Genomic DNA, 22,442 nt, shown 5'->3' on the forward strand with positions numbered 1-22,442 from the left:
GAAGCTGCAATAATTAACTTCCTTAGACGGGATCCCGCTCCTCAGAAGCAGCACCTAAGCCCCTGTACCTGACTGTACATGAGGGGAAGGAAGGCCCAGAAGAGAGTTCTTCAAAGCATGTTGTTACCATGGTGCTTCCCACTGTTGCCTTTTGGCTCCTGGGCCTTCACAGCCCACCCACCTCTCTCTCTACTGCGTCAGTCAGCCCTGGTCACTCCGATACACAAAAGCTGTTCTTGTAACAACCCTTGTCTCAAAGGCTCACGGGAGTCTGTCTGTCTGGCCATTTGTCAGCTTTCCTCTGTTGCCTTTTAGGGTGCAATGATGTCTTGCTGATAAAACAGGTGAAAGGTCTCAGAAATTATCACCAGGCGCAGGGCATTAAAAATGGTTTCCTAAAGGTCCCACTTTACACAGCCCATGCTGCCAAGGCTTGTCACACAGGCTTCTGAGGCAGACTTTCCCGGCCCCTCTCTCTTACCTTAGCAAAGAAAATCCAGGCTGCACACTGCCCTGGGGCCAGAATGCTTTTCAGCTTTACTGTGCTGAGCATGAGAAAGAATCCTAAAACTCCGCTGAAAGGAGAAAACACCCTTGGGTTAGTGAGGCTGCCTTCCTTCGGCTACAGCTTCAATCCCCCCTCCTCCTCCTCCTCCTCCTCCTCCTCCTCCTCCTCCTCCTCCTCCTCCTCCTCCTCCACCCCTGAGCCAGGCTCTCGGCCACATGCTGGCCTGGAGCTCCCAGCCTCCCGCCCCTTCCTCCGAAGCGGCTGTGATTACAGGTGCACGCCGTCACACTCAGTTTATCAGTCGATGTCTAATTTCTAAGCATCCCACAACCTCCATCATATTTGTGTTTTCTAGTTCCCCTGGATAAAAACATCAGTTTAGAAACCTGAACCTCCACTAAATAGAGATGAGAGTATTTCACTGGCAGTGAGAGAGCTCGGAAACCTGGCTAAGTCATGACAGAAAAATATATAAGTGGGCATTGCTATGGCTTCAATAGTAAGTATTGCTCGAAAAGCTCAGGCACTAAGACTCTGTCATAGATGTAATATTGGGGGAGGGGCTTTGGTTGCATCATGAGGTCTCTGATTTGGGATTAGTCCATTTATGGACTCATCATCTGAAGGCATTATTGAGAGATAATGGATACATCAGGCGGTGGGACCTGGTTAGGAGAAATTCGTCCCTGGGGGTCACTTCTTAGCTCACTTCTCTGCTTCAGGAGGCAAACACCTCTTCTGCTGTACACTGCCACTGTTAAGGAAGTCATATGCATCCCAAATTGCTCACTTAGAGATTAAGAGGGGAAAATCTTTACACACACACACACACACACACACACACACACACACACACACACGGCCGACTGTGGCTACTGCTCAAGGAACAGCCAGTCTCGATTAGAAGATTTACTAAACTTATATGTCTTTAGGTTTATACATTTTACATATGCTGTCCCCAGGTTACACTTTGAACAATTTAAACACAGACAGGAGACTGCAAGTCTGGCCAGTTGGGCAGGTGGGACATTCACACTGCAAAGAGGGCCAGAGGTTTAAGCACACCAGTTGTGGGTTTTCTCAGTGGTTGTTCCCTGGTGTCATCTCGCCCATCTGGCAGAACTCTGCTTTCCCTGATTAGGGCAGGATGTAATGGAAGTTGTGATCCTGCACGTCCCCTGTAAGCCGCCTGTGGGAGGCTGGTCAGTCCTGGTGAACAAACATTTCATCCTAGCACGGTAAACTCTGCCTACCTCTAACAGACCTGGGGAGCTAATACTTATCTTTGGGGTGTTTCGGGGGCAGCACTCCCTTAGCTAAATTCTGCACTGTGTGGTTTAGTGTCTCCTAAGCAAATCCATTAGAAAATCTTCTACCGTCAGTTCTATGAGTCTCTCCTGCATCGCCACCACAGTATCAGTCTCTCTCAGGCCCAATGTGAGGGAACCAGACAACCTTGAGTAGACACCTGAGCCAGGAGTGGAAAAAGATACTTTGATATTTAAATTGTTTCTCATCGACACCTGTCACAGCAACAAAAATCTAAAGGAATCATCAATGAGTCGAGCGGGATGTTCTAGGGTGCATGTCTCTCTTGTAGCTTCCACCCCAGCAGCCAAGACCCAGCACCACAGGTGTGTCCAATCTCCCAAACCTCCTTGTATCCTTGGGTTTTGCCTTCCCTCTCCACCTCCAGCCAAAGGGCATGAGCATAACCTGCTCCCTCAGCAGACTTGACTAGGACGAATGAGTCTGTGCTGTTCAGAGACACGTCCAGCGCTTCCCTGCACTGCCTGGCCTGTTTGTACATCGTTTCTATCCTGTGGCTACCTTATCTCTAGCCTCCTTTCAGCTCTTCTACCCTTGATAGGGGAATATCCCTCTAAAAAACAGAGGGAGGATCCCTGAAGTGAAGGATCCCAGGAGAAAGAGATCTGTTTCAGGGGTCCCTGGGTCATGGCTACCTCCCTCCCCTCAGTAATCCATGATTCCCCTCTGAACTTTTCCAAGACCTCCTGAAGGTAACACTCCTAATCTGAGAAATGGCCATGGAGGAACCATTGAAATGATGTGGAGAAACTGTACATATTTTTAAAAGGTCAGCACTGCAATGAAGTCGGGGGTAAAATGATACAGAGTTAAGACAATTCACGCAAAGATCGACAGCTCTTAAAATAAAAGCCTGATTTAACATGTTGAGTTGGGAGAAAGCTGTCCATTATTTAGGGCCAGAAACAGCCAGAGTTGTGTCCCTGCAGAGCCAAAACCAGTGAGCTGTGAGCACACTGTTCTCTTGTAAATAACCAAACTAGTGTTGACCACACCCCAGAGCCTGCTTGCCCACACTACCAAACAATCATACTTCAAAGGACACCAATTCCAATGCCTGGGCAGCAAGAGTTACATTTATGAAAGCTGCGGGCAGCTGACAGGAGCATTGGGGGTACTTCCCTGAAGCTTTTCTAAGGGTGATAACACCATTCCGAGACTCAAATGGCCTCAATAACCCCAAGGAACATGAACTACTCACTTCAGAAGCAGTACTTAGCTACACCTCAACTTAAAAAAAAATTTTATTTGTTTTATTATTTTATGTGTGTTTTGCCTCCTTGTATGCATGTGCACCTTGGGACTAGAGTTACAGATGGTTGTGAGCTGCCATGTGGGCACTGGGAATTCAACCCTGGAACTCTGCAACAAATGCTCTTAATCGCTGAGCCAACTCTCCAGTCCCTACATCTCAACTTTTTCCCTATCTGCAAAGATTGCTCCATGGGTACCATTTTCTGTGTGGGAATGGATGATCTGGCTTTTATTTGTGGTTGAGAGTTTTGGTTTTGTTTGTTTTTTCTTGACTAATGACAACAGCACTCACAGAGAATTTACTATGAGTAGGCACTGTTCAAAGTATACACATGTATTAATTTGTATAAAAGCCTACAAGACAAATATAATCATTATCCCTAGACGAGTAAAGACAAATTAAAATCCTGCTTAATATCCCTCGGCAGAGCTAGGATTCAACATCAACAGTTTCGAGATTTTTCTTACAGTTCACCTGAGCAGGTATTAATAATGGCTCCCATTTCCTGGGCCAGGTATGATGCTTAGGAACTTACACATATTTTAGCCGCTATTACTGTTCTACGTTACAGATGAAAAAACAGAAACTTGGGAGGACTGGATAATCGGCCCGGAGGCTACACAGCCAGCAACCACCAAGCCCGGGGTTGGCTAGGCCTCCTCTTCCCACCACGGCAGCAAAATACAAGCTTGAGAGTGTCACCAGCGTCTTTCCACATCTCGCCACGCAAGACTGTGTCAGAAATGGTGGGGCACGACGGCAAGGAAGCTCTGTGGATCTGCGTGGACCTGCCTGATGGTCTCATCCCTGAGTCCTTCCCCAGGTCAGATACTACTGGCCACCTTGGTGTCTACCCTGTACTTCTACCCTGTACTTCTGAGTCCTGGATTCCACAGAGGGTTTTGGTGGGCTGCCTTCGGCAGCAAGAGAGAAGCCAAGATCAAAATGGAGAGGACACAAAGATCCCTTGAACTGAACTGATTTCATTAGTTTTATACACTGAAGTTCCGTGTGGTGGTTGGGGAGGGGAAAGTGGGAAGCCCCAGTCTTCAGCAAGCTGGAAAACCACAGTCCCGGCTGAGGCACTGCACCAGGCCAGGGTCTGCTGGATTCAGGCTGGCACTGAGCACATGTGAGTAGTCAGTCATGACCCACTGGAGACAGAAAGCTGCTCCCAGAGGGCCCTCCTTGCCTCTGCAGCTCACTTGGTTCCCCGTAACTACGCTGGGCTGCAAAGAGACGAAGATCAGCTAACGGCACAGAAAACACGGACGTGACGCAGGGTTACCTGGCGCAGCAGCTGCCGTGGAAACTGTAGAAATACAGGAATGGAAAGTCCAGGGCCCTGAAGAGGTCACCTAAGGAGCACAGCAACGGTCATGCGATGGTCCACACAGCTCCCTCAGCTCCCTCCACCCAGCTACTTTAGGAGACATAAGACACAGTCTTCTGCACAATGCATTCAGCTCTCCAACTCTCAGGTCCCTAAGAATCTTCTGGCCTCCCACTGAGACTAAAGTAACGGCAGTGACCATTTAGCAAGAGCACGCTCTGTGCAAAGGCCTGTGTGAAACGTGGTGACTTTATCTCTTGCTCTTGTAGTGACTCTGAGAGGTTCTGTTACCCCACTCCAAGTGGAGCTCAGAGAAGGGACGTGTCTAAAGCTGTGGAACTGTTGAACTGTGGGGCCAGAACGTGCAGGCAGGTCAGGCAGGCCTTAGATCTTCCCGTCAGCAGCAGGCATCCCACACAAGGGAGAGAACAAGAGGAAAGTCTTTTTAAAGATTCTTTTCTTCTTTTTTTGGCTTCATGTTAAAAAAAGATCATGAGTGCATTTCCCTGACATCTCTCTTCATGTTAGTGTTTAATTACTGCACACACTGTACAAGGCCCAGAGCGACTGTGCACACTCACTTCAGTCTGAGGCCCAAGGGGACATTTATTTCTTGTAAAGTAAGTTCATTCTTTGAGTTCCACTTTTAGTACAAGAGGAAATAATCACACATACTGGCTGCTTCTCCTTGGACTTTGAACTTGGTCACAAACAAGAAGTCAGGAGATTAAAAAAGCAGAAAGCCTTCCAAAAACGTCTCCAGAAAAGGAATTAAGCATTTCCACAGTGGACAGCTTAATCCTTCCAAATCTGGTGTGTGTGACACTGAGGAGCCTGGCTCTCCGGTGGCCTGGGCTCTGGTCTAGTCTGTTCTGGGCAGCCTGGGGGACGGGCGGACAGTGTTCCCTGCTGAAGAGCTCTGTGGGGAGCTGGGAGTACTTCCTTCCTCCGCCACTCATACCGATGAGTCAAGTGTTTCACAGGCAGCTCAGGGGTAGAGTGTTTGCCTAGCACACTCAGGACCTGGGTTCCATCAGCAGGAACATGCACAAACATGCATGCATGCATGCACAAACACATTTCTGAACAAGATTCAGTGAGCTGCTACACTTCTGGGAAGCCCCCTAAGTGATTTCAAAGGATTCAGCTAAAAGTTCCAAATTCTGTCTCTCTGACAGTTTAGATGTTTTAAAGTTGAGATCGACCTCCACTTATGCCCATGTGTGTCTAGCCAAAAGAGTTTTAAGGGTTTGGTTTTCACGCAGCCCATCAGAGGTGACGGGTTCTTGTTGGGTTTGGTCACTATTGCACTGAACCTCTCTCCCTTCCAGTTGGAACCCATGTTAGTAACGGCTCAGCTCTCCAGCTGCCGCATCTGGGATTCTGCTCCTGCCTCCCACTAAGAATAAAGTAACGACAGTGACCATTTATCGAGTGCATGCTTTGTGCAAAGGCTTGTGTGAAATGTGGTGACTTTATCTCTTGCTCTGAGAGGTTCTGTTACCCCACTCCAAGTGGAGCTCAGAGAAGAGATGTGGCTACAGCTGTGGAACTGTTGGACTGTGGGGCCAGAACGCGCAGGCAGGTCAGGCAGGTCAGGCAGGTCAGGCAGGCCTTCGATCTTCCCTTCAGCAGCAGCCCACACAAGGGAGAGAATAAGAGGAAAAGAACCTGCCTTTATCCACCTGTTTTGGAACTTTAGTGTATAATGGACATGGCACATTCTGAGGTTCTTTTTTGCAGAGAACTGACAACCAAGATACCCTGGGACTGTGGACTGCAGAGCGGCTGAAGGCCCTGCTCAGGCATGCGGATGGGACATCGTGGAGAATTTGCTCTGCCTCTTCTGCAGCTGCTGGCTCCCGGCCTTTGCCCAATCTCCCAGTGTGGGAGGAACTGCAATGCAGTCTGGGAAGACCGAGGAATGGCGGAGAGGGTGATCAGTTAAATCCAGGGCCAAGGCCCCTCTGGATGTGCCTCCTCTTGACATCCCATCTTTCACCATAAATGTTCCAGCGGGGTAAGTCAGTGAGAGTACACAGGTAATATTTATAGTCTAGCCTGGGCTCTGGACGGGAGTCTAAATAACAAGAGGACGGTCAGGGCAGGTGAGGGGGAACAAGAGGACGGTCAGGGCAGATGAGGGGTAACAAGAGGACGGTCAGGGCAGATGAGGGGGTAACAAGAGGACGGTCAGGGCAGATGAGGGGGTAACAAGAGGACGGTCAGGGCAGATGAGGGGGTAACAAGAGGACGGTCAGGGCAGGTGAGGGGTAACACGAGGACGGTCAGGGCAGGTGAGGGGGGAACAAGAGGACGGTCAGGGCAGGTGAGGGGGTACCAAGAGGACGGTCAGGGCAGATGAGGGGGTAACAAGAGGACGGTCAGGGCAGGTGAGGGGGTAACAAGAGGACGGTCAGGGCAGGTGAGGGGGTAACAAGAGGACGGTCAGGGCAGGTGAGGGGGTAACAAGAGGACGGTCAGGGCAGGTGAGGGGGGAACAAGAGGACGGTCAGGGCAGATGAGGGGGTAACAAGAGGACGGTCAGGGCAGGTGAGGGGTAACACGAGGACGGTCAGGGCAGGTGAGGGGGGAACAAGAGGACGGTCAGGGCAGGTGAGGGGGACAGGACGGTCAGGGCAGGTGAGGGGGTAACAAGAGGACGGTCAGGGCAGGTGAGGGGGGACAGGACGGTCAGGGCAGGTGAGGGGGGAACAAGAGGACGGTCAGGGCAGGTGAGGGGGGAACAAGAGGACGGTCAGGGCAGGTGAGGGGTAACAAGAGACGGTCAGGGCAGGTGAGGGGTAACAAGAGGGTCACGGTGAGGGGGGTAACAGGGCAGGTGAGGGGGGAACAAGAGGACGGTCAGGGCAGGTGAGGGGTAACAAGAGACGGTCAGGGCAGGTGAGGGGTAACAAGAGACGGTCAGGGCAGGTGAGGGGGGAACAAGAGGACGGTCAGGGCAGGTGAGGGGGTAACAAGAGGACGGTCAGGGCAGATGAGGGGGTAACAAGAGGACGGTCAGGGCAGGTGAGGGGGGAACAAGAGGACGGTCAGGGCAGATGAGGGGGGTAACAAGAGGACGGTCAGGGCAGGTGAGGGGGACAGGACGGTCAGGGCAGATGAGGGGGTAACAAGAGGACGGTCAGGGCAGATGAGGGGGTAACAAGAGGACGGTCAGGGCAGGTGAGGGGGGAACAAGAGGACGGTCAGGGCAGGTGAGGGGGTAACAAGAGGACGGTCAGGGCAGGTGAGGGGGTAACAAGAGGACGGTCAGGGCAGATGAGGGGGTAACAAGAGGACGGTCAGGGCAGGTGAGGGGGTAACAAGAGGACGGTCAGGGCAGGTGAGGGGGTAACAAGAGGACGGTCAGGGCAGGTGAGGGGGGAACAAGAGGACGGTCAGGGCAGGTGAGGGGGGAACAAGAGGACGGTCAGGGCAGGTGAGGGGGTAACAAGAGGACGGTCAGGGCAGGTGAGGGGGTAACAAGAGGACGGTCAGGGTAGATGAGGGGGTAACAAGAGGACGGTCAGGGCAGATGAGGGGGTAACAAGAGACGGTCAGGGCAGGTGAGGGGGTAACAAGAGGACGGTCAGGGCAGATGAGGGGGTAACAAGAGGACGGTCAGGGCAGATGAGGGGGTAACAAGAGGACGGTCAGGGCAGATGAGGGGGTAACAAGAGGACGGTCAGGGCAGGTGAGGGGGTAACAAGAGGACGGTCAGGGTAGATGAGGGGGTAACAAGAGGACGGTCAGGGCAGGTGAGGGGGGAACAAGAGGACGGTCAGGGCAGGTGAGGGGGTAACAAGAGGACGGTCAGGGCAGATGAGGGGGTAACAAGAGGACGGTCAGGGCAGATGAGGGGGTAACACGAGGACGGTCAGGGCAGATGAGGGGGTAACAAGAGGACGGTCAGGGCAGATGAGGGGGTAACAAGAGGACGGTCAGGGCAGGTGAGGGGTAACAAGAGGACGGTCAGGGCAGGTGAGGGGGTAACAAGAGGACGGTCAGGGCAGATGAGGGGGTAACAAGAGGACGGTCAGGGCAGGTGAGGGGTAACACGAGGACGGTCAGGGCAGATGAGGGGGTAACAAGAGGACGGTCAGGGCAGATGAGGGGTAACACGAGGACGGTCAGGGCAGGTGAGGGGGTAACAAGAGGACGGTCAGGGCAGGTGAGGGGGGAACAAGAGGACGGTCAGGGCAGATGAGGGGGTAACAAGAGGACGGTCAGGGCAGGTGAGGGGGGAACAAGAGGACGGTCAGGGCAGGTGAGGGGGTAACAAGAGGACGGTCAGGGCAGGTGAGGGGGGAGGACGGTCAGGGCAGGTGAGGGGGGAACGGGACGGTCAGGGCAGGTGAGGGGGTAACAAGAGGACGGTCAGGGCAGGTGAGGGGGTAACAAGAGGACGGTCAACAAGAGGACGGTCAGGGCAGGTGAGGGGGGAACAGGGCAGGTGAGGGGGACAGGACGGTCAGGGCAGGTGAGGGGGTAACAAGAGGACGGTCAGGGCAGGTGAGGGGGTAACAAGAGGACGGTCAGGGCAGATGAGGGGGACAGGACGGTCAGGGCAGATGAGGGGGTAACAAGAGGACGGTCAGGGCAGATGAGGGGGTAACAAGAGGACGGTCAGGGCAGGTGAGGGGTAACACGAGGACGGTCAGGGCAGGTGAGGGGGTAACAAGAGGACGGTCAGGGCAGATGAGGGGGTAACAAGAGGACGGTCAGGGCAGGTGAGGGGGTAACAAGAGGACGGTCAGGGCAGATGAGGGGGTAACAAGAGGACGGTCAGGGCAGGTGAGGGGGTAACAAGAGGACGGTCAGGGCAGGTGAGGGGGGAACAAGAGGACGGTCAGGGCAGGTGAGGGGGGAACAAGAGGACGGTCAGGGCAGATGAGGGGGTAACAAGAGGACGGTCAGGGCAGGTGAGGGGGGAACAAGAGGACGGTCAGGGCAGGTGAGGGGTAACACGAGGACGGTCAGGGCAGGTGAGGGGGACAGGACGGTCAGGGCAGATGAGGGGGTAACAAGAGGACGGTCAGGGCAGGTGAGGGGGGAACAAGAGGACGGTCAGGGCAGGTGAGGGGGGAACAAGAGGACGGTCAGGGCAGATGAGGGGGTAACAAGAGGACGGTCAGGGCAGGTGAGGGGGGAACAAGAGGACGGTCAGGGCAGGTGAGGGGGGAACAAGAGGACGGTCAGGGCAGGTGAGGGGGGAACAAGAGGACGGTCAGGGCAGGTGAGGGGGTAACAAGAGGACGGTCAGGGCAGGTGAGGGGGGAACAAGAGGACGGTCAGGGCAGGTGAGGGGTAACACGAGGACGGTCAGGGCAGGTGAGGGGGACAGGACGGTCAGGGCAGATGAGGGGGTAACAAGAGGACGGTCAGGGCAGGTGAGGGGGGAACAAGAGGACGGTCAGGGCAGGTGAGGGGGGAACAAGAGGACGGTCAGGGCAGATGAGGGGGTAACAAGAGGACGGTCAGGGCAGGTGAGGGGGGAACAAGAGGACGGTCAGGGCAGGTGAGGGGGGAACAAGAGGACGGTCAGGGCAGGTGAGGGGGGAACAAGAGGACGGTCAGGGCAGGTGAGGGGGTAACAAGAGGACGGTCAGGGCAGGTGAGGGGGTAACAAGAGGACGGTCAGGGCAGGTGAGGGGTAACACGAGGACGGTCAGGGCAGGTGAGGGGTAACAAGAGACGGTCAGGGCAGGTGAGGGGGTAACAAGAGGACGGTCAGGGCAGGTGAGGGGGACAGGACGGTCAGGGCAGGTGAGGGGTAACAAGAGACGGTCAGGGCAGGTGAGGGGTAACAAGAGACGGTCAGGGCAGGTGAGGGGTAACAAGAGACGGTCAGGGCAGGTGAGGGGTAACAAGAGACGGTCAGGGCAGGTGAGGGGTAACAAGAGACGGTCAGGGCAGGTGAGGGGGAGACTGAAGAACAAATCTGTCTTAAGAACCTGCCAGCTAGATGATAATCACTGCCCGACAAGCACCAGTCTAGTAAGGAGGGAGAGGAGCGAACAGTAGGATAAACGAAGAGCTGCCTTCACCCTGTTTCCACACAGCGTCTGCTGCCTGCACACCTCCTCTGCCCCCCCCGCCCCCCCGAGAACATCACATCCTTTGAGAGCAGGGCCTCCATCTCACACACCCGCCGCCTCTAAGTCAGCACCACAATGGCACCTTAGCAAGCACTACTGAAAGACGGGGTGCTTCTTGGTAGGCCAGGAATGTTCTAGATGGGACTATGTGACCCTCGATTTCCAGCTGGCTCTAATGCTCCCCTGTTGGTTCCCTCACAAGCTTTTCCACTTTTTTTTTATACAATGTATTCTGATCATGGATTTCCCTCCCTCATCTCCCAGATCCTCCCACTCCTCCACTCATCTAACTCCACTTCTCTCTCTGTCTAGAAAACAAACAGGCAAATTAAATAAACAAACAAGCAAATAAGAACTGAAAAAAAAACAAAGACAAAGAAAAAGCACAAGAAACACACACACACACACACACACACACACACACACACACACACTTAGTTAGTCCCAGGACAATTAGGACTATGTAGATAGCCTTAAACTCACCGAGGCCATCTGCTCTACCTCCCTAGCTCTGTGATTAATGGCGGTGGCAGTGGCACCACAACTGGCAGAGGGAGTTTTTAAACAGAGAGGAAGCCTATCTGCCCTCGAACTGCAAAGGTCAGTGACAGTGCTGTAAATACCGCATGAGGTTGCGGGGTGTAGCTCACTCCAACCCCAGGAGTGCTCAATCTAGGAGCCCAAGAGTGTGTGAAGATGCTGGGGGCTGAAGATGATCAGCAGCTAGCCACCTCCTGCTCTTGGCGGGGACCCAGGTTCGGCTCCCAGCACTCACATCACACGGCTCACAACCGCTGTAACTCTAGCTCAGGGGCTCTAATGCCCTCTTGTGGCCTCTGTAGGTACATGCACCCATGTGGTGCAGCACATACATAAACTCAGGCACATACACATAAAATAATAATTTTTAAAAATTAAAAAGACAAGTGAAGATGTTCACAAAACAGCACTCTGTGCTACTCTGTGCTGAGTTACACGGCACAGGCATCTAATAGGTGGTTGGGGACTGACTCATGCCTGACGACAGCCGCATGAGCTTCCGCAATCAAGTGTGAGTATCCGGCATGGCTAAGGTCCAGTTGGCATTTTGCTGAACAGCGGACATGAACCCACTTCTCTGAAGGTTACAGAGCACAAAATTGCAACAGTGACGTAGGAAGCCTTGTGACACTTAACATGAGGTGCAGCTCCATCTCCCCAGCCCCAGAAGAAACCTAGGTCATCTTCAAACCCTTCAGAGATCTACAGAATATGGCATTTAAAATGTTTTAATAACTTAGAATTTTTTCTTTTTTTTATGATTATGAGACATATCGGCTACTGGCAGCACCAATCTACTTCAGAGAAGATATGGGCACTAAAAAAACTTCCTGTCTCCCCATCTCAGCCCTGGAACTGGCAGGGAATGGGGTGGGGGGTCACCTCTAAAGAGTGGCTAGTGCTGCTGCTTTATCTCAACAATGGCATCCATGAACCAAGGTCATCGGTGGCTCATATTCCTGAGATCTCCCTGCTCTTCTGGTTGCTTTAAGCCCACAGAAGATGACCCCATAAGAATACAAAGTGCAAACTTTTAGACTTGGGAAGAATTTCTCTACTCCTGGTCAAAAAGCTGAAAGAAAAAGGAGTGTGTGGGGGGGGGTCTTCCCAACTACGGTTCTAAGATTCTTGAACCCTGTCAGTGACTTGTGAGGTAAAAGGCTACAAGAACAGGTTGGCTCCATCTCCCCAGCCCCAGAAGAAACCTAGGTCATCTTCAAACCCTTCAGAGATCTACAGAATATGGCATTTAAAATGTTTTAATAACTTAGAATTTTTTCTTTTTTTTATGATTATGAGACATATCGGCTACTGGCAGCACCAAGCTACTTCAGAGAAGATATGGGCACTAAAGAAAATGCATATGGAGTTAACTTTCATTGTGGCAAAAGTTAGCCACTGGACAACAAAGTGCCCTGGCATCGACTGCTGACAGTATGTTGTCCAAAATGGACAGACTAGACACAAAACAAAGGACTACCAATCCTTGCCAAAACAAGTGTGGTTGTGGCTTTAGAAACAGGCTTCCTCTGAGACTAGGACAATATGACACCATTGCTGAAGTGGCTTTGCAATCCGGAAAAGGTACAGTGCCCTTTCTTCAAAGGCAGCTGAAAAGGCAGTGGACCAATGGCTTCTGGTGTGCAATGGAACAGTAGCTGAAACAGTTATTCTTCAAAGAGTAACTAAGCTGACGGAGTCTAACCTCTCAATGGTAGACTGGCACTTAATAAGAGATGAAGCCACCCACAAGCCGAGAAGAATGGGATGTGGAGAAGAATGGGATGCTGAGATGAAGCCACCCACAAGCCAGAAGATAGGCAGCCAAATTCCAAAAACACTAGGGATTTCCAGAATTTAAAATCCTGAATCATGACAGGACACTGGTAGAATTCAGGTTTATCTGGTACATGGACTGCTCTCACCAAATGTGAGGTCAAACTGTTGACCTTGTGTACATCCTACTTCACAAATGAGCCTGTCAGATACGCTAAGCCTATAGGCTGAAGATGATGCCCCAACACTGCAGAGAAACCTCGGGTGACTGTCCAGGCAGCTGGGTGTTTCTGTCAACTCACATTTTTTTGGAAGTTGTTTGTTTGCACTTCCTGTTTTTCTAGGTAATATTATTTTCTTCTTGGGTCTCTGAGGGAGTTGAAGATTAGATAGTTGTAGTTACAGTTTTCCTTGTTAAGAAATTTCAGAAAAGAAACTGAGGAGGTATAAAATGCAAACATTTGAATGACATAGGATAGTTTTCTGTTGGTAATACAAGTTAGGACAGAAAGTGAATTAGGTACATTTTGGACTCACCAAAATAGAATAGATAATGGAATATTTTCTCTGAATTTGTCAAATGCAAATGGACTAGACATTGTTGATGTATTTATTGCCTGTATATATTGTACGTAGTTATTGTACTTAGTGTATATAGTTTTTCTTAAATTAGTTTTAACTTTTTTATTCTTTTTTATTTTTATTAGACAAAAAAAGGGGAATGTAGTGATATTTTATTTGTATGTTAATAAATAATGTTTGCCTGGAGATCAGAGGTCATAGCAAGCCATAACACAAAAGTCAGGCAGTGGTAGCACACACCCTTAATCCAATCACATGGCAGGCAGGGTCTCTGTGGTCAAGGACACACTAGGGAACAGCCAAGCGTGGTGACACAGGCCTTTAATCCCAGTACCAGTCATAGAGACCTGGAGGCCTGTATAGACAGGCAGTGGCAAGGAAGTGAGGTAGCTGGACTAAGAGCCAATGAGAGGGCAGAACAGGAAGGCAATAAAAGCCTGGGCAGACAGGAAGTAGCTCTCTTGGGAAGCTACAATGGTGGGGTGAATTAAAGCTAGCTGGTGTCTCTCACTATTTCCCTGATCTCTAAGGCTTTCACCCCTATATTTGGCTCTGTGTTTCTTATTTAATAAGACAGTTTAGAAATTCATCTACAGACACCTTTATATTACTCAATATATACAAGGAAGGCAGTGTGGTTTACCATGTCCCTGCTCAAGAATTAGATCATGAACTTACTTCTAGTACACACAGAAGGATCCAGCTTCTTCTGAAATGCTGAAACACTTGCTCATCACCCTGCACCTACCTTTGTCAGGGGTTTTGCAGGAGCCTGACTATGATGCTCAGACATCCAGGACTTTGGAAATTTGAGGACATTCAATTCCTAGAGAGCCTCAGCTGTTAGAGCAAGGGAAGTCAAGGCTATCCTTGACATAAGAGGCCAATCATCAGCTCTGCAAAAATCCTTCTCATGAACTAAATTTCCTACACCCAGCCTCTTCCATGACTACTTTGGTTAATGTGAAGTCACAGATGGACTCATATGACAAGCTTACAGGTGTCACACATGTCTCTACAATGCCCAGATTCTATTCTGGACCAACCCTCATTACCATGCAATGGTTTAAAGCCTGAAGAGCAAGCAGGAAGAGAGCAGCAGGGGCGGGGTGGTGGTTCTCTCTCTCTAGTTCTAGGGATTGAACCCCAAAGCTCACACATGCTAAGCAAGTGTCTACACTTCCAAGCCCCCAAAAACATAATCTGAAGGATAATCACTCCTCTTTCAGTGTGACCACACTCCAAATCATTCTCAAATTAGAGTTTTCTTTTTTGTCTCTGACACACTTTCTGATTGAGATAAAATTCATATCATAAATTCACCCTTTGAAAACGTACACTTTCTGGGTTTCAGTATAGCCACAGCTGTGTACACGACACTACTATCTAATAACAGAGTATTTGCATAGCCTGAAAAGAGAAACTGATGCTCATTTAAGACAATTCTTCTGTGCAAGCCATTCTATACTCTCAGGCTGCTGACCCAGCCAGCAGCAATCCCTCCAAGGTATTTTTGTATTGACCTGAAAACTTAGCGGTAGCTCAGGGTAAAAGGTTGGATCGGTGGCCAGAACAGATAAACTATCACCAGCATCCACGTTTGAGAGCTGGAGGGGAAAACACCAGAAAAAAAGCAGCTGCAGGAGGCAAGTCCCGGTGTCCTAGAAATGCATTCACTTCCATGCGGAGCCCCAGGAAAGCAGATATTAAAAAGGACCGGAGCACGAGGTCAGGTGCCCTCAACTCCGGACTCCCGCTCCTACACACCTGCCCAGCCTCATCTTGCTCGTGGCACTTAACTCCCCTCAGCTTCAACTCTCCCACTTGCAAAATGTGGTAGCACCTGGGATTACGGTTAAAATGCCTTCCAGCTCTGATGGTGGTGTGACATATTTAAAAGCATAATCTCTTAGCTGAAGGACAAATAGGTCTTGATGAATTGGAAAGAGAGAGAGAGAGAGAGAGAGAGAGAGAGAGAGAGAGAGAGAGAGAGAGAGAGAGAGTCAGTCAAATCCACTGAGACTATCAGGAAGTAAATAAATGGGGAGACCAGGGGAACCAATGGGGAGGCCAGGGGAACCTGCAAGTGGAACTTTCCATTTAAAGGCAAGAGGCGCCTTAAACACCTGTAAGGCCCAAAGCATGAAGAGGTGTGGTGGGAAGACAGACGACAAGCAAGACAGACAAACAGGAAGCGTTTAGTGCTGACATTCATGTGGTGCCTTCAATACGTGGCAATGGTGAGGACATTCAGCGGTGTCCTAGGTGGTGTTACCATTGCTGATAAAACACCATGACCAGAAGCAAGTTCTCTCCAAAACTCATGCTCAAGTCTTATCTACCTTGTGAGGTAAAAGGAAGATTTAAAAAGAAAAACAAAAGAGGTGATGAGAAGTGGGGTCTTTGAGAGATGAACTATGATTAAATGAAGTAAAAGGCTGCCACCCACCACAATTTAGTTAGTTGTTTATTTGTGTATTTGTTTCCTTTCTTCCTTTTTCAAAGTTTTTTCAAGACAGGGTTTCTCTGTGTAGCTCTGGCTGTCCTAGAACTCACTCTGTAGCCCAGGCTGGCCTCGAACTCACAGAGATCCACCTGCCTCTGCCTCTGCTGGATTAAAGATATGTGCCACCACCGCCTGGCTGAAATGCAGATGTCTGAAGTGACATGATTTTAACATAATTTCTTATCGTACGTGGGTGTGGAGACTTAGTGAACCTCGTCACTCGTTCCTCTTCCCAACACGGTTACACCCATTAAACCCTTTCTCGGCTTTTCGTTGGTACTCATCTTCTTAACTAGTCCGTTGACTGAGGGCCCAGGATCTGACCCTGGACACCCTAGTAATCTAACAAGAAAGCCTTCCCGGAAGCAGCCCTGTGAACCTGGACCAGAACTAGGAACCAAAATAAGCCTCTTGTTCAAAGATAATTTACTGTGGTTTTGTGTTATACTGGCAACAGAAAATGGACTGATGTACTTCAAAAACCTTTCAAAGTGAAAAATAAATAAGCTGCATGATAGAACAGAGCATTTGGGGGAATTCCTAAATCTGAAAAACCACCTCAGAGTAACCAAGGCAACAGCAAAGTAAAACTAACTGGAAAACCAACTCTTTACTCCAGCATTAAAAAGATTGGGCGGCAACTATGATAAGAAATTATGTTAAAATGATGCCGGTGGGGCCAGCGGGGTGGACTCTACGGATGCACTTGCAGCCAAGTCTGATTATCTGAGTTTGATCCTCAGAACCTACTTGCTGAGAACCAACTGCTGCTGAACATGTTCCCTAACTTCCACATGCATGTTGAAAAATGTATGCATGCATGCATGCATACACACACACACACACACACACACACACACACACACACACACACACACAAAAAAAAACATTTTAAACGATATTAACTAGAAATAGAAAGAACTCGAGCTGTTTCACCAAATACTTTAAAACCAGCACAGAAGAGCAGCTCTGGACGTGATCTTAGAAAAGAGAGGAACAAGTGACAGACGAGCCTGTGCCCACAATCTCTCTCTCTCTCCCTCCCTCCGTCCCTCTCTGACACACACACACACACACACACACACACACACACACACACACACACACACACACACACATATTATGTCAAACAGACAGAACTAGAGATCATCATATCAAACAAAACCAGCCAGACTCAGAAAGATAACTCCCAGGTTTTTCCTCACATACAGACTCTAGGCTTCACACACAGCATGAAATCGTGAAGGGGGCAGACTATTGGGGAAGAGGACAGAGGAGGAGGCAGAGGGAGGCCATGGGGCAGTAGCAGGGTGAGGTCATGAGTAAAGGACAGTGACGGGTATGAAATGTCATAAGGGAGCCTATTATTTTGTAGGCTAATTAAAAATTTCAAAGTTCAAAATATTACAAGGTAATTTTTTTAAATTGGGATAAGAATAAATTCGTGGGCAATAAATCCACAATGGAGTATTTTTCGTCTTCCTGTGTTGCAGTGCTGGGATTGACCCAGTGCCCTGTACGTGCTAGGGAAGTGTTCTACCCCTGAGCTACAGTCCGCTCCACCAACTGGGAAAGAGCAGCTTCAAATCTACAGCCCATTCACATCCTCATATTCTGTTAGACGACATCTTCAGAGACACAGCCGGGCTCAGAGTCCTGAGTGAACCGGGATTGTGAGTAAACACCAGAGCGCTTTACCTGTGGGATGAGACGCAAATACCAGGAGTGCCACACTGGAAAAGAAGACAAAACAAGCATGAAGTGCGGCAAAGCAGCAGGGAGCCTTCTCCAGCACACCACACACCCAAAGCTGCATTCAAAACACATCCCCATCCATTTTACCAGTTATACTGCCCGAGAGAAAACTGTCTACACTCACTGGACTTTCCGCTTCAACCCAGATACCATGGGAATGAAAATCTCTCAGAAGGGCTTATGCCTTCGCAAGAGGGCCGTGCTTAGGACAAAAAGGGTTTCAGGTCCCTGCTTCGTCTATTACTTTCCTTGGCCCTGGTGGGCCCTATTATAATGTTCATTTAACGTACAATGGTTTTTTGAAAGCTAAACAAAGCAAGTTCCAAATTACAAGTAGGTTGCAATCTAAAAGCTAGCTGTTGAGTGTGAGCTAAGGATAATTTTGTCATAAGATGGGCTGTGTAGCTAAGCACTGGGCTGAGCTCTGGGAGTCCAGTTGAGGAGAGGGAGGAGGCATTGTACGAGCAAGTGGGGGGGAGGTTTCAAGATCATGATGGGGAACCCACAGAGACAGCTGACTGAGCTCGTGGGAGCTCATGGACTCTGGACCGACAGCTAGGGAGCCTGCATGGGACCGACTTAGGCCCTCTGCATGTGGGTGACAGTTGTGTAGCTTGGTCTGTTTGTGGGGCTCTGAGCAGTGGAATCAGGACCTGTCCCTGGCACTTAAGCTGGCTTTTGGGAACCTATTTCCCATGCTGGAATGCCTTGCCCAGCCTTGATGCAGGGGGAGGAGCTTAGTCCTGCCTCAACTTGATGTGTCATGCTTTGTTGACGCCCATGGGAGGCCTGCCCCTTTCTGAACAAGAGATGGAGGAGGAGGAGCGGGTGAAATGGGAGGGGGGGAGATGGGGGGAACGAGAAGAAAGGAGAGAGGGGAAACTATGGTTGGTATGTAAATAAATGAAAAAAATTAATAAAAAAAGATGAACTGTATAAAAAGTAGTTAAATTTTCAACTGATTCACAAATCTACTTATCTGCCCATTGTATAGCCGAAAACTACCTAAGCTGATGCTGGATAGAGACCAAGTGTTGAGGGATGCAAAGGAGGGAGTCTGTAATGTGGACCACATTCACTCTTGGCACTGCATCCTTTCTCTGGAAGTCTCTCCACCTCCATGCACTCCTGCTGCATAGAACCAACTGCACAGGGCCAAATCCCACCTTCTGCTGCTGCACTTAGCAAAACTCCAAGTCATCTAGGCAACTCATCTGGTTACAATGTAGGAATAAAACTTGCTGTCTAAGCTGGGCGGTGGTGCACCCCTTTAATTCCAGTGCTTCGGGGGCAGAGGTAAGCGGGTCTCTGAGTTCAAGGCCAGCCTGGTCTATAGAGTGAGTTCCAGGACAGCCAGAACTGTTACACAGAGAAACCCTGTCTCAAAAAACCAACAACAAAACAAAACTTACTGTCTAAGAGCTGGGTTTACATGTACAGGAAGGCCTGCTCAGGTCTACACCCAGGCTGTATCACAGAACAGCCCAGCATCCTGGCTTATATCAACATCTCCAAGGACAGCATCTGGGCACTTGTGATTTTCCAGACTCTTCCTCTAAAACAGAGTCAAGCTGAACCCAGGGCTTCACGATGCTAGCCCAGCACCCTGCTGATGAGCAGCATTTTAAGCCCTGTCTTGTGCTTTTGATTTTTTTTTTTTTTTTTTTTTTTTGGTTTTTCGAGACAGGGTTTCTCTGTGTAGCTTTGCACCTTTTCCTGGAACTCACTCAGTAGCCCAGGCTGGCCTCGAACTCACAGAGATCCGCCTGGCTCTGCCTCCCGAGTGCTGGGATTAAAGGCGTGCGCCACCACCACCCGGCTTTTTTTTTTTTTTTTTAATGAATATTTATTTATTTATTTGGTTTTTCAAGACAGGTTTCTCAATGTAGTTTTGGTGCCGGTCCTGTATCTTGCTCTGTAGACCAGGCTGGCCTTGAACTCACAGATATCCGTCTGGCTCTGCTTCCCAAGTGCTGGGATTAAAGGCGTGCGCCACCACCGCCCTGATTTTTTTTTTTTAATGGAATGTTCTTAGAACAGCAGAGATGGGAAGAGAAAAGGCTTATGAGAAAGTGGAAGGGATCAAGCCCTGGGTCCCATTATTCAAGAACCTATAGGTTGATAATACAGAATTTATACGTGGACACACACACACACACACACGGCACTCAGTAAATATTTCATCAAGGGGTAGGTTTTTAAAAGGTCTGCTCTTCATTGGGTATTGTATAGAGCATAATTTGTATATTAGCACATTTTTCTCTTTAGTCTTGGTAGTTTCTAATCTTAGAACTCTTAAGGGGTTTCAAGTCGTATTTTTTTTTCAGACATATTCTCACCACAAATACATTTAGAGAGGTGACTGAGTCCATCAGGACCCATATTGAGCATCAACTGCATGCCTGATGCTTGTGACCCCAAGATGAGTAAAATATGGTTCTGGTCCCCCAGGAAGACACAAGTAGGGGGTAAGGCTGGGTTTGTGAAGTTGCAAATAGGGATTAGAGAGTCAACTCTGATTTCTTTTTAACCTAGTAAGGTAATCCTGGTAGTATTTAAGGTACCAGGGCAGGTCCTAGGAGATACTTTGGGATGGAAAAGGGGTCCCCTTATCCTGCCATGGAGCAATAACTCCTGAAATTATAATCAAGTGTGTGTGTGTGTGTGTGTGTGTGTGTGTGTGTACTGCAGATTGAACCTAGTGCCTCATACATAGTTGGTAAGTTCTCTACTGCTGAGCTATAACTTCATCCCTATTTTTACTGTTGATTTTTAGAGATAAGGTCTCATTAAATTGCCCAGGCTACCCTGACCTCACTTTGTAGCCCAGGACAGACTTTGAACTTGGGATCACCCTGCCTCAGTCTCCTCAGTAGCTGACCACAAGCCTGAACCATTGTGGGCCTGGCCAGGAACTGTTCTAGTATTAGAATGAACAGTAAACAGGACAGAAAGCATCTCAGTGCTCATAGGAATATACCAGGAAGACCAAGGGGACCGTGATCTCGAAACAGTAGCCTGCATGCTTTCTGTCTCACTGAGCCACACCCCAGGGAAGGCCTGTCCCTTCCCCATTGACAGACTTGTGCATAATCTCACCTGGAGAACAAAGAAGTAGAGAATGTGTTAGCAACATCATAGTAATAAATGTTATCTTATACACTGGGGGAACTCGAGATCAGAAAGAATTTACAATACAAGGACCTCTCATCTATTACCTAAATTCTCCAAAATGCAGATAGAAGGCACATCTGTATTTAGAAGTCTCAGTTATTTTTCAGCCCTCTAGTCAACCTTTCCCTGTACTGTGGCCGGATTCATCTATCTGAAATGCACAAACGGGTTGCCCTCTCCTTATTCCTACACTGTACCTTCTCAGGGGAAGAACCATGTTTTATTTACCTCTGGTCTCAAGCATAGCAGTATAAGGCACACAGCAGATGCTCAAAATGAGTTCTGATGCAGGTACCCACCTCTAGGTGTGTTGGGAGTGGGAGTACATGGTGGGAGAGCACAGAGTGAGGGTCAGGAGCAAATGGATTCTCAATGAAGGAAGAACATCTGCCAAAGACTGAGAACCTTCCACCTAACCCATCTCCCAAAATACTGAGAGACCAAAACAAATCTCTACCCTGGCGGGCAGTGCTCCAAGCTGGCCTAGACAGGGACAAACCATAGACTGAGCAGAGTGCAGATCTCTAGACGCTGATTTCCCAGCATCAAGCAGTAGTGACCAGATGAAAAGTGGTTCTCGACAGGCAGTGGTGGCGCACGCCTTGTATCCCAGCACTCAGTGAGTTCGAGGCCAGCCTGGTCTACAGAGAAGAGTTCCAGGAGAGCCAGGGCTACACAGAGAAACCGTGTCTCAAAAAAACAAAAACAAAAAGAAAAGAAAAGTGGTTCTCACTTTGATTCAAATGTCTTCACCACTTTACTGAACAACAACAACAAAAATCTGAACAGAGTTGGGGAGTTATTGGAGTGTGCCACTGCCACAGCCAGGAAGTCCTTAGTACAGGGTCATAGGCAATAAATGTCCTCACACCTGAGGGAGGGCAAAAGGACAGAGTAAAGAGCTGAGGACCACAGAGGCAAATTTTTCCATGTTGCTATACCTCTGTTGCATGGCATATATCTTCTGTGCAGAACTACTTACTATGACCCAACATCTGAGAAATACTTTTCTTTACAGTGCTAGGGATTAAACTCAAAGCCTAGTACATGCTGGGTACTTTACCACTGAACTCTAGCCATGAGGAACATTTTGAAATACCAAGAACCATTGGCAGTTTTTCTGGAAAAATATCTTATGACTGGGGCTTTTTTTTTTTTTTTTTGACTGAGTGTAAAGGTAGCAAACCGTCATGCTTGGAGTAAATTTTACATTCATCACAGTGCTGTCGGGGCTGGAGAGCTGGCTCAGTGGTTAGTGTGTACTGCTCTTGTAGAAGACCCGAGTTCAATTCCTAGCACCCACATCAGGAGGCTCACAAACATCTGTAACTCTAAGTCCAGAAGATCTTACGTCCTCCTCTGGCCTCTGCTAGTACTTGTTTTCATACAAACACATACAACCTAATTAAAAATCAAAATACTAAAGGGTGTTTCAATAACTGCTGGGTTGAGTACAGCAGGAGCTCTCTCTGAAATGGAGCTGCTGGGAATGTTCGTCTTAAGTAACTCCATCAGAAGTCAGCACCACCAAGTGCTAAGGTACGTCCAACCCGGTCCTCTCACCACAAGTCTGCACGCGAGGC

The 22,442-nt window shown here is 49.1% G+C and overlaps 1 protein-coding gene across 1 annotated transcript in view; it reads right to left on the reverse strand.

The window, feature by feature from the left end:
* Tmem241 (transmembrane protein 241) overlaps positions 1 to 22,442 on the reverse strand; it is a 133,935-nt gene that overhangs the window by 59,860 nt on the left and 51,633 nt on the right. The window contains 3 exon segments of the mRNA XM_052741536.1: positions 482 to 575; positions 4,381 to 4,450; positions 17,629 to 17,663. Of these exon segments, the coding sequence (XP_052597496.1) occupies positions 482 to 575; positions 4,381 to 4,450; positions 17,629 to 17,663 (199 nt within the window).

Source organism: Peromyscus californicus, unplaced genomic scaffold (genome assembly GCF_007827085.1).
Source record: "Peromyscus californicus insignis strain IS unplaced genomic scaffold, ASM782708v3 Scaffold_17__1_contigs__length_78620276, whole genome shotgun sequence".
NCBI lineage: Eukaryota > Metazoa > Chordata > Mammalia > Rodentia > Cricetidae > Peromyscus > Peromyscus californicus.